The 13,098-nt window shown below is 40.5% G+C and overlaps 1 protein-coding gene across 1 annotated transcript in view; it reads left to right on the top strand.

Moving 5' to 3' along the window:
• VWF (von Willebrand factor) overlaps positions 1-13,098 on the top strand; it is a 146,291-nt gene that overhangs the window by 112,953 nt on the left and 20,240 nt on the right. The window contains exons 41-44 of the mRNA XM_059816886.1: positions 480-584; positions 1,668-1,873; positions 3,214-3,363; positions 11,260-11,370. Coding sequence (XP_059672869.1) covers positions 480-584; positions 1,668-1,873; positions 3,214-3,363; positions 11,260-11,370 — 572 coding nt within the window. The remainder of the gene's footprint in view (positions 1-479; positions 585-1,667; positions 1,874-3,213; positions 3,364-11,259; positions 11,371-13,098) is intronic.

Consider the following 13,098-nt stretch of genomic DNA (forward strand, 5'->3'; position numbering starts at 1 on the left):
TTTTTATTTAATGCAATGCTCCATTTCTGAAACCAATGAATGACAATTAAATGACTGAAGTACAATGATCTGTATGGAAAAATAAACAACTCCTGAGGCTGTGAGTCTCCATTCACTTCCAACTTGACTTTGTCCCTCTTTCTGTAAGAGATAGAGAAGGGAATGGAGTGATTTGTTTTTGTCTAAATGACATTAGAATGGACTTTTTTCAAGTAACTATTTCTGCATGGTCTATATTTGCACGTTAAATATAACATTAGAACCTTAAACCTCATAACCCAAGCTTGAACTGTTCCCAAGCTATTTTGAAAACAAACTCTGACCTGCTGAACTCTAACTTACTTCACATTTTAGGATAGCAATTGAGTCTAGGGAGAATAGTTTAATGGGGACGTGCACACGTGTGTGTGTGTGTGTCTCTTCTTGAGGACTGATTAGTCAGGCGTGGTCTTAAACACTCTCTCCATTTCTCTTTGTAGTCTGTGATCTGGTTTCCTGTGATTTGCCTCCTGCCCCTGTCTGTGGGTTTGGCCTGCAGCTTGCGCTCACCAACCCTGGAGAATGCAGACCAAATTACACATGTGGTAAGATATTTTTTTTTTTAGCAGGGAGTGACTCTGGAACATTGCATTTGAACAACACTGACAACTTCCTTTAGACATTATTTTTTCCCTCTGAAAGGTTTAATTGTGGAGCCAATGGACATGTAATGATTTCACAGAGTTGGAAGAAGGGTATTGTTGGCACTTTCTGAGTACACTTTTGAATTGAGGAAAAGAGAAACACTTTACTCTTGAACGTGTGTGCTCTGACACTTATGCTTATTTTGTAAATCTTTTTGATTGTATATGAGGCAACAAATTTTTTGGCAGGGTAGGAACGTTTCCTGAACCTGCAGCACAATCTTTGACCTCGGTCTTTTATATCTGCATTACTTCTTAGTCTTTAAGTAGATTTTACAGAATCACAGAATCATTAAGGTTGGAAAAGACCTGTAAGATCATCAAGTCCAACCATCACCCCAACACCACCATGCCCATTAAACCATGTCCCACGATGCCTTGTCCACATGTTCCTTGAACACCTCCAGTGATGGCGACTCCACCACCTCCCTGAGCAGCCTGTTCCAATGCTTCACCACTCTCTCAGGAAAGAAATTTTTCCTAATATCCAGCCTGAACCTCCCCTGGCGCAACTTGAGGCTGTTTCCTCTTGTCCTATCACTTGTCACTTGGGAGAAGAGACCAACACCCACCTCACCACAACCCCCTTTCAGGTAGCTGTAGAGAGCGATGAGGTCTCCCCTCAGCCTCCTCTTCTCCAGACTGAACAACCCCAGCTCCCTCAGCCGCTCCTCATCAGACTTGTGTTCCAGACCCCTCACCAGCTTCGTTGCCCTTCTCTGGACACGCTCCAGCACCTCAATGTCCTTCTTGTAGTGAGGGGCTCAAAACTGAACACAGCATTCGAGGTGCGGCCTCACCAGCGCCGAGTACAGGGGCACAATCACCTCCCTGCTCCTGCTGCCCACACTGTTTCTGATACAGGCCAGGTTTTACAACCGTTTGCAGTAGCAATTAGTGCCTTGTTGCTAGAGAACTGTCGTCTTCACTCGCAGCACTCTGAAATGCCATGTGCTTGACATGGTACCTACTTTTTTCTGGTAGAGTGTAACAGAGAAGCATGCAGCTTGGTTCAAATACCTTCCTGCCCACCGCATCGAGAGCTGACTGTTAAGAAGACTGAGTGCTGTGATGAATATGAGTGTACCTGCAGGTGTACGAACTCAACAGTGAGCTGCCCTCTGGGATACCTATCCAGATCTGTCAGCAATGACTGCGGCTGCGTATCTACCACCTGTGTTCCGGGCAGGGTAAGGGGAATGGAGTGTCATTTCCACAGATGAGAGTATCTTTTATACATGGAGTGACAGCGGCAAAGTAGGCAGGTAGCTAGGTATTAACAGACACCCAACAAGACTACTGGATAATGATGCCAGGGCATTTTTAATTTACTTGTGTCTGAGAAAAATGGACTGTTGCATCATGCTGTTGCTTGTTCTGTTACAGTCATTTATTCTGACATAACTGACCCATTTTTTGTGCCTTTGAGATAATCAGATTTTTTAATATATAAAAATAAATAAAATTATATATATTTATAAAAAAGCCCAACCCTAAAACATTTGAAACTTCAAGGTCATTCAAGCAGTAGGAATTTCAGAGGTAATTTTTAAATTTTTAATTTGTTTCTGGATAACAGATACATGCTTTTGGATCAGTATAGTTACTGTATATTCTTTCAATCCTAGACTAACTTTATTGAAATATTTGGGATACCTTAGACCTAAATTCCTTGTGCCCATTGATTACCTTTGCCTCTGCCTGAAGGAGGCATTGTATCTTATATGAACTATATTGCTGCTTTTAAATTTTTGCCAAATGAATTTCTGGCTCTGTTAAAGCGTCACCAGGATATATTTTTCCTCATTTTGACAACCTTTTATTAAGTTGTTATATTACGTTAACCTTTAAGATAAGATTTCTTAAAGGAGAGGTTGCAGGGCGATGTATCCTTTTCATTGAAGCAACCTTACCCAACAGCTTAACGTGGGGTTACGCTGTCTTGCAGCTAAGTAGTTCGTGACCTTGCATAAGTCATTTTATGTCTCTGACTTACTTGCTATATCTGTAAAAAGAAATGATGTTCATCTCTTTAATAACATGCTGTAAACTTTACTAATAGAAAGTGCAATATAAGAGATGGCACTATTTTTGTGGTAGCTGTGATGGCTTAAGGATACAAGAGAATGAATGCTTGTAGCCCAAAGTAGGATCTTTTCAGATCAGCCGATTTAGCTGGAAGAAGTTTTATGTGCATAGCTCCTTCTACAGGACTCACTGTTTACTATCTCTAAATATTGGGTCACATTATACTTCCAGGGAAACTGAGTCAGACCCTGGCCAATTCCATCAACTGCAGATAAAATTCTCCAATTAATCTTTATAAAACAGCAGCTTTGGTTGCACTTATTTTCCTTTCCTCAGCAGAGTAGCCACAGTTTTAAGACCTCTAGCATTTCTAACGGGTACAGAATATTCCATAAAATTTATGGTAGGTTTCACATCTTAAAAAAGGAGCCTTTCGGAGCCAGTAGTGTGCCCTTACAGCAGCAGTGTGCTCTTTCATCTATTAATTGTTGCATTCCAATAGGTGTGTGTGCACAACGACATAGTCTACCCTGTTGGGACAACCTGGGAAGATGGTTGCAGGGAATGCTCTTGCACTAGCACGAGGGATGATGTCACGGGACTTCAGATGATGGAGTGTCACGACAAAGCATGTAACACGTTCTGCTCTCGGGTGAGTAACATTTAAACCAGTGCATAAGCCAGCAGAGCCCTGATGGGGATGTGAAATGATTACTTTTAAACCTGCGTGTTTAGAGAAACCGGAGAAAAATAGAAAATAAGTGTTGTAGCAACGAATTATCTTGGGAACAGAGTCTAAGAGGGCCTGAGCATTACTGACTTTATTTTAAGGTTATTGTTTTAGGATCATGTCATGCTGCCAAGGAAATCGGTGACAAGTTTATTTTATATTTCAGTAAAAGGAGAACTGCATCCTGAAGTGTCTATCGTTTACACCACTTGCACAATAAGTCCTCGTGATGTCCAAAGTTCAATTTCGAATGCCTGTTCTAGCTGAAGTTCATTTTCTGAAGGGAACATTTCAGATCCCGATTGCTCAGCTCTGCCCATTATAGCAGTAATAACACCACATGCTGTGGCCTTTATTATGCTCAGACATCTGCTACATGCTATAAAATTATGTAGTCTACTTTTGGAAGCCCGCAAGGAAGTATGAGCTGCTTTGTTATATTGATATAGCTGGTCAAGCAGGAGAAGACAGACACTGGGTACAAAAAGTTGGTAGAAGAATACTAGAAGGGTCAGAGGAATTGGTTAAAAGTCAGCAGCACTTGCCAGTGTCATAGATTAGAGGACTTTGACCATAACATGATTTGTGCAAACAAGAGTTCAAAATGTTTTTTATATTTCCTTTAAACTACCCAATTTACATCCCTAACATTCCTCACTTTAACAGACTGTGAAGAATAAGGAAGTAAAAAATCATTGTAAAATTAAATGTGATGCCCTAGAGTTGCCTTTTGCTCTGGTATCTGGCACCTTGTACCCATAATCCCCCAGCATTCCCATGTCCTCGCTTCATGAGATTAGCATGGATGGGTCAGTCAGTGAGGACATTAGAAATACACAGCTTGGGTCTGCAGAAGAAGCAGATGGCGGAGGAGGTTGCCCAGCCAAGTGCTGACAACCCACACCCCTTACCAACTGCTGTGTGGCCAGAGAAGTTGTGCTGCAAACATCAGAGGCTACCACAAATACATTTTGACTCTTTGTAGGGCTTCCAGTATATACATGGGTTAATTGAGATTGTTCTTGATGGTATTAGCCAATTCCATTCAGCAAAAGGCACATCCGACTGGAAGCAGCTCCTCCTTAGTCCGTGGTCTGGTGTGTTCACAACCTGCAAGTTCAGCAGACTGTGCGGGGTCTGTGTGGAGCAACTAGATGTGGCTGTCTGGGATTCAGAATATTCTCTGTAGGTCTTTTGCTGACCCAAGGTTTTCCCCATGGGTTTGTTCTTCCCTGAGCCATGAAGCAAAGCCCAGAAGCAGCTAATTTGTTTTTTTCCTCAGTGCAGAAGGAAAGATGAGCTAGTTATTGTTATTCAAGTCTCCAAGTTGCGTTTTAAATCTTTGTTAGGCTATATATTACATTAGCCCACACAAAATTCAAACAGTTGACCAAGCAGCAGGTGTTTCCAAACGTGTGTTGTAACATCAATGCTTTCAGTGGTCCAGTAGCTGATAAAAGTCTGCATGTTGGCCTGTGATTCAGCAAACTGCCCTGGTGTCGTTACAAGGACCAGCTGGAATTTGTCGGTGGGAGATGCAAAGGAGAGGGCATACTGCAGCAATAACTGCAAAACCCTTTAGCTAAGAGCGACAAATGCTGCTTCTGTGTTTGATTCACTCTGCTGACTGCGATGCTACTGGGATGTTTGGGGTTTTCTAGTGCTGCATGTGAGACAAGATTCGCTTGCTTTTTTCTGCTCCAGGAGTAGTTTTTTCTCCTCTTGCTGGAAATACAGTCCATCTCCAAACAAACACGTCATGCACATTCCTCTCGTCCACCAAGCCTCCAAAGCTTTGCAGTCTGTTTCCCACCGTTCTTCCTAAACTTTTTAACCAGTTTTAAGAAGCCTCTTTTTTTTTTTTTTTTTTTTTTTTTTGGAATGAATCCTATTTATGCAGTTGCATTCAGAACAGAGGCTAAGAAAAATCAACGCATGATAGCTCTTCTTCCTCCTTGCTTTTGTGCAGTTACATTTGGAAGAAAGCTCTTTTAACAAACCTTGTATATACAGCTATGAGAAGTTAGAGGTGTTCTTTTTGCTTTTGGAAAGACGTCATTAATAACGTGTCTGGGAGTCAAAGACTGACCTTGGGCGTACAGCATATATGTGCAGCCCCTCACGGCTGAGTTAACGTTGCTGTAGAAACATTGTCTGACTTGTTTTGAATTCTTATTTGAATTTACAGTAATATGTGTTTTAAGAGTTAATCATGCATTGAAATTTGACTATGAACGTTTCCGTTAAGCAAACCAATATCTGAAAAGCAATTCTTTGTTCTGAGCTCTGTTAAGCTAATTGTGCCTTGGTTTTCAAAGAATTTCAAACGCCTTAATAGTGCTATATTTCAATATAATTTAACTTACAGCTTTTGTATCAGAACAAGGCTGGACAGCATATATGTATGTGCACTTCTTTTGAATAACATTTTCCTCTGCTGTGTCTTAAAAACTGCGTAATTCCCTAGGGCCAGAGCAAAAAACCAACCCTTTAAAAAAACCCAACAAACCAAGCTAGTGCTCTTTCTGAAGTGTAGAGTTTGGTGAGAAAGTTTGAGGATGCCCAATGCAGTGAAAACCATGAGAAAAGATGTGAGAGCTTTCAGCTGTTGCAAGAGAACCCCTTCGAATTCCATTTGTAGAAAAGACTTGTTTCTAGTTTCATAATAATTATCAAATATTAGGTCTGGCTGTGTTTTGGCTCATAGCCATAACTTTATCAATAATTTGTTATTCTGATAAAGTATCATTAATGCAGAACTACAGTTTCCTGACAAATCGGCCTTAAGCATTGCAGTGTCAAAAAGCTTTTTTAAAAGAAACAAAAAGCCTCGGTGGAAAAACGTGCCAGTTCTTTTTGGGAATCTGCCATTTTTTCTGCTGCTTTAATGGTTATCAAAGTTGTACAACCAAAACCGTAGCTGTTGGAAAACCCGGATAGCTCAGATTTTCTTTTTTCCTTTGCTTATTCCTGATTCAGTGGATATACAAGGACCGCAGAAGTACTGTAATCCAGTTTGAATTGGCCTTAAAGCTTATTTTTCAGTTCAGATTAGATGGCATTGAAAGTTGCATTGACGTTGAAGACATACTTTAATCATGGATCTTCGCTAAGACAATGTTCAAACTCTCTGCTGCTCATGGTTGTAACTCCATTGCCAGGTCTTAAAGTTGCCCAGTATCATTGTCAACTGTGTCGTCTGACTTCTGTGAAAACAGCTTACAGGTTTTTTTTTAATCTAGCTACACATAAACAGAAGAAAATGTAACACGTGTACTACCTCCTTCACCCTGATGAATGAACGGTGCTACTGTTCTCCTGAGCATGACAAAATCAAACTCAAGTTGTATCTGTAGTTTTAGAATTTAAAGAAACGCTATGGAAAAAGAGTGGATGTTTCATTTAAATGAACCAAACCCACAGTTCTCTGGGGAGGTTAACAGCAAATACAGACTTCTCGCTTGCAAACCAGGTGTGGGTTTGCTTCGTTATATGCCATAGTCCCCTCACTTTTTCTGTCCTCTTCTATCTTTCTCTTACCAAAGTTTTGAGAAAGCAGGTAATTATTGCAGTTATTGCATGTGCCACAAGGAGGAGTGGTGTCTCCCTCCTGGAGCTTCTTCAGAAACTAATTTTTCTGAGAGTACATCAGATTATATCCCCTCAGAGGATCATGGTGATAAAATGGATAACAGCTTTCAAAACACCTTAAAATCACTGGTATACTAATGTGAAGGGAGCACTTGCTTTGCTTAATTTCTGTCCGTGTTCTCGGAGTTAGGTACTTTGTAAGCGATATAAAAGAGTGTGGCTTAAAGTATTGGATAATTTAAAGTATTAGATGATTATGAGAAGGATGAAGCATAATTTTCTGGGATAAGTGTTTAAGAAAAAGCCATTTGGCTAAGTGTGTGTAAATTAATTAGGTTAGATTTTCAAGCCTCTTGATTAATTAAATTAAAATAAAGAACATTTGCACCCTATGATGGTTGTAATAAATGCTGAGTACGAAAGCTATGGCTTTAATCTCCAGTATTTCAAACGGGTATTTTCCTTTGAAGTAGCACATAAAGCATGGTAGTAAATGGCTTAATAGTCTGTATTAAGGAGGTCAAAGAACCTAATGTAAAAGGAAGACTGTTGTTTGTATATTAGATGTGCAGGATCTCATTTAAAAACTGTGAAAGTCTTGTTGGGAGGCAATTTCAAATATCCTGCTTGCATTTTAAAGCATAATTTATTATGAAAATTAAGAAATGATACCTTAATGTAATAGAGACTTGCAAACAGAGAATTAAGTCCTCACCTGGGGTAAATGAGTGCAGATCCAGGGAAATCTCTAGAATTGTGCTGATTCATTGCCACTGAAGATTTTGCTTTCAGCATTTCAAGTTGGTTTATATCCATCCTACTGGGTTTCTTTCAGTGTACTGTTGCCATTTTCATTCTCTTTGGTTCCTCCAAGCCTCTCTAGGTACTATCATCTCAATATGTAAAAGGCAAATACCAGAGCCTTGTTAAAAATACTACGTTGAGGAATAATCTCTGTTCTTTCTTTCCTGCTTTGTTGGCCAAAAGGCAGCTGACAGAGTTTTCTGGCCAAAACCTTAGCACCCGTGAAAAGATGAACTAGGTATCCTGAGGAACACTAGGATGAAAGAGGGAGTGCACAAATATGCCAAGCCATAGCCTGTGCGGATCCCTCCGGTAGCCTTGAGTAGGCGATGAAACCAAAATGCATGTTCTCTGAATGCTACAGAATTAATCTGCGTGCCTTTTTTGTTTGTCGCAAGCCATGCCCCGGTTCAAAAGCGCGCAAAATTTCCCTCCCCATGTAGAATGTCTTAATCCGTCTGTGTTCACCCTTCACGCAGGGAGATCAGCTTTATCTCTGCATTTTTGTTTGCTAAAACAGCTTGATCTGGCAGCATAACTGAGCATTTGCCAGGTTCTCCATCGCAGCTGCTGATTATCACTCCCAAGTCAGCCACGTGCAGCTGTTCAAATGCGAAGGGTGCCTTGTGTTGCCCTATCCCTTACCTCCCAGCGCATGGGGATTTTTTTAGTCTTGTAGACTGTGATCTGCTTCTCAGTGTGACGGATGGGCAGACACTTACCGAGGCCGTCTTCTGAATTTTATTTCCCTGTTTGAAGTTTGAACTCTGTGTTTAAAAAAGAAAAAAAAAGGCAAGATGCAGAGGAAGAATAAAGCAGTGGATCCAGTCCAGAAAAAGCAGGGGACAAGCAGAATATTGACTATAAGCGGATCCTTGAACAAACCCTGGCGAACACTGGCATCTCTGTATGCTAGCATCTATACGCTAGAAAATGAAAAATAATGAAGGAAGAGGTGGATACTGCTTACTCTGCCTAGTTCAGTCTAACATTAACCATCAATAGCACAGTACCTGAGACTTGTCAGATGTTCATGTTCATAGATTGTGCCGCTTCAGGAATGATCCTGGTAGTATATACTCTTTGTACATAAGTCATCTAACTGGGGAAAAAAGCCCCCCAATCCCACAATAAAAAAACACCTCAAAATGCACAATACGTTTTCCTTTTCTTAGATGTAACCTTAAACATTATCACCTTTCGAATTAAACATAAAATAAGGCGCTCTCTATTCCTATGAGCCCAAATTTCCATGGTGTGAGGTATCATCAGAAAACTTGACCTTTTGTGAAATATTTCTCATGCTGTGGGGAGTCACTGTCCACCTTACTCCTCAAGTGCCGGTGGATGCTCTGCTTTTTGAGGAGCAGTCCGCAGACTGGTTTGTGGTCTATGGTGGGTCATGGGCTGTGTTAGAAGCTCAGCAGGCGCGGAGGTCGGGAGCTGCAATCTCCTGTGTTTTTTCCCCTTAGGAGTCAGAGCCCCCAGATTTTGAATGCACCGAGCACCAAAAGGGCCACTCAGGCAGGTTGAACTGTCCAAACCCAATATCTTTGTCAGTGCCTTAGGGGTGCAAATCATCCCTGGACTCTGCTGCGTAGCACCTTCTTGTTTGCACTGGGTTTAAACCAACTTAGTGAAATTTGGGTCATGCAGCTGGATTTTGCTTTATTCTGGGCACAAACAGCTCTTGGATTTTTACTTCTCCGAGTTTGCCGCACAAATAAAAATCTGATACTTGAGATGCTTCAGACATGTATTTAGCAGATGAAAGTCATACAAAACCAAATGTTCAACAGCACAACTTTTTCCACAAAGCTAGCTCAAACTCTGGTATTACATTTTATGACATTATACACAATGCACTTCCATATGATAGTCCACTGATTATCGAGGTTTGCTAATGTGCTTCATATTACAAATCAAGGACAGTTCATGAATGGAGGGAACAGTTGGGAATACTTCAGCAATTCAGTTCAAAGAGGTTGAACAAAATAAAATGATGCTTATTTTCATTGGTGTTTTTCACATGAACAATATTTTCTTTGACATAACATCTTTCTTTCAACTCTGTATTGAAATCAGAGTTACATTTTGCCCCTTGGAGACTGCCTAGCTATTAAATGGAGAATATATTATTTCTAATTAGATTAAAGCTCATTGCTTTCTTTCACTTAGCTACTCCGATGTTTGAATATTTGACCAGTTGCTTCAGGAGATGAAAAGATGAAATGATCAGTCAAAACTGGTCCCTGGATTGCATATCTGACCAACCCCTTCCCTCTGCTTCAGCACAGGGCAGTCAGATATTTGAATGTGCTCAGACTGAATCCTAACCTTGAATTCTCAGGGGTGAGAAGGGGACTTGTGAGTGCTGATTAACATCCGAGATGCCACTAGAACAATTTTTAGCCTTCGTTTTCTTTTGTAAAGTAGTAGTACATGTATATAAAAGATTTTTTAAAATACCAGATAAAAATTCTCATAATTATGTATGACTCATATGTACAAGCAGAGGTGATTTAATGAAGTGATTTTTTAATTTTTTTTTTAAACTGGGTTCTTAATATTGATACATAATTTTCTCTCAAAGTCTACCAAATAGCATGGCAATTCTGACAGTCACCCTCAGAAGTGGACTGACTGACTTCTTTTTCTTTTTGCACTTCTCTGTAGGGCTATTTTATTGGAAAGACTTGCGCTTTACAATTTGCTAATGCATAAAAGAAACTGCTCCCATACAATAAACTAACATGTGGAAATGACTGCTGCTTAATGCTGTTGAAATAGCTCAGGGTCCTCTGAAAGCATTTTTCTTTTACCTCTTCCTTTTCCATTTCTGCCTGTTGATGTCATTGTTCTTTTCTGTCTTGCGGCAAATCTTTGTGCTATTACATGTTTGAGCAGATCCTAGCAAAAGGAAGATGTTTCTGTGTGATTTCAGATGTGGGTTTTTTTTTTTTTTTTCTGATGTGAGGCACAACCAACATTTTCTGTACTCCAGGAAGGGGTGCTCCATACCACACTAGAGAAGCTGATATCCTCACAAGGTCCATTAGTTGATTGGCATGACCTAAGCAAGGATAGTACCTAAAATTAGTCCATGTAGCTGAAGTGAGTATGTCTTCAAAATATATATTAAGCAGGAACTAATGAGAAAAGAATTTCTGCTCCTAATGTTGTGTGCATTTTAATTTTTCTTTTCTGACAGATAATGTTAACCATTTAACAGGTTGCTGAGGTGGATGGACCGCTTGTTTGTTTTGTAATAGCAGCGTGTGGCCTTACTCTTCTGTTTTCAAACTCCCCTTTCCACAAAAAGTCGCTAACGTTAAGCATTTATCCCAGTATTTTCTTTTGGGATTAATCTTCTCATTTGTCTCCTCTTCCTGGATCACTCAGTCCTTTTCTTTTCCCCTACAGGGTTACAAGTATATCGTCCAAGAAGGGGAGTGTTGTGGGAGATGCCAGAAGACTGCCTGTGAGGAACAGATATTCTGGTCTCGGGGTGATGCAGATCCTCGTTTGCATGAGGTGAGGTGGCCGTGGCGTGGACGCTACCTCTTCTAACAGAAGTGCCCTGGAATTATTTTGTGTTCCACGGAAGGAGGCGAAGAAGATATGAGCTATTTCTTCTATACATCAAGCAGCACTGAAAACCAGTGTTTTTTGGGGTGGCTTGCTCACTTGGTTCTAACAAGCAATACCTCCCCACCTTTTTCGGGCTCTAAGGAAGCAATATTTTTGTGTAAAATTAGTAATTTCACAAATGGTAGCTCAAAGGAACATTAATGGGATGTGATGCTTCTCTGGCTCTAGGCTATTTGTTTAAATTATCCCAATTAATTTCTATTACTCTAAGGATAGCAGGCAGATGGGGTAGTGGATTGCTTGAATTTCACAGTCCTAATAAAATAGGATATCCTATCACTGAAATATCAGGAAGTAAATGAAGATAGAAACATGAATTATTCTCTGGTTGCTAAAGATGATTGCTGCGTGTGAGATCAGACCACAGTGGTCCAGGCCAGACTTGTTTTCTGCTCAAAATAACAGTTTATTTTCAGCAGTGTGCCGCTTCCCTTAGGATTCAAAGAGCCCAACAGGAAGTTGAGTGCATGCAACAGCCATTTAATATGCTCTGCAGATACCCTACCACCCTGGAAAGCTACGTGGATATTTGTTTCTTTTCTTCCTACATTTTTAATTCCTTCAGGCTATTCAGTTTGTTCTGTCCCTAATCTAACCACCCTTGGCAAGCCTTTGCCTGTCCCAGTAGCATTAAATTGCTTAATCCCAGGCAGAGCTTTGGATTCAACAAAGGCAGGAACAGTAAGTTAAATGTGTTTAAAATAATAGACCTTCTCCCCATCTTTTCTTCCCTAAGTGTTGTTCTTTATAATGTGTCTGGATTTTCATCTACATCTCACGTTCACATATTTCATACTAACTTTCTAATTGCTTCTTTTACAAAGGCAGTCTGCCACTGTCTTTTAAAAAAATGTTAATGTATCATTTTGCAGCCTGCCTCTTCCCTGATTTTTACCAAGGGCATTACTTAATGTGGATCAATATTCTTCTCTGCTTCATAAAACAAGCATTCAGGAGGCCTATTTTAATGTCCTACTGTGTCTTACCGATTTCTGTTGTCCTAATGGAGTAATAGATCCTTATACTCGGCTCTCTTGCTCGGTCTCTTTCTTGCTAGGTCCTCTTTTAACTCTTTTGTCATTAACAAAGAACTAAGTATTTAACACATGAGAGAAAAGTGTCCCCTAACTTTCTGAGCTAAGATGTTTGAATTTACTGGAGTTGGGAATCTGATTTTTCACTCTCCCTGCTCTTGAAGTGTATTCAAAGAGTGTTGGAGGCATACAGCTTCAAAGCAGTGATCAGCTCCTGCCAGCGCTGAACTGTGACAGCATCTTCTTTCTGGCCTGTGGTGACATCTCTTCCCGTAACAGCACTTGAAGTTCCCGCCTTGTCTGACCCATGGGTGATTATAATCAGTAGGACTGTCAACAGGATCCAGTCTCTTCCATGTTAGCAAGTATTTTCAGGTCTGGATCCTATCGCCAAAGCCTCCTTTGGGCTTAGCAGAGCTGATTTGCAGCAGAAAGAGGGCCAGCTCGGCTACAGCGCAATGCAGTGCAGCCAGCTACCGCGTAATGAGTGTAGATTTAAATCTAGTTAAGAGTGTTTTTTCTTCTTCACGTGTTATTTCACCTGGCCCTTTATTTTTCACCTTAACTCCTGTAACTC

The sequence above is a fragment of the Gavia stellata genome, chromosome 4 (genome assembly GCF_030936135.1).
Source record: "Gavia stellata isolate bGavSte3 chromosome 4, bGavSte3.hap2, whole genome shotgun sequence".
NCBI classification, from domain to species: domain Eukaryota; kingdom Metazoa; phylum Chordata; class Aves; order Gaviiformes; family Gaviidae; genus Gavia; species Gavia stellata.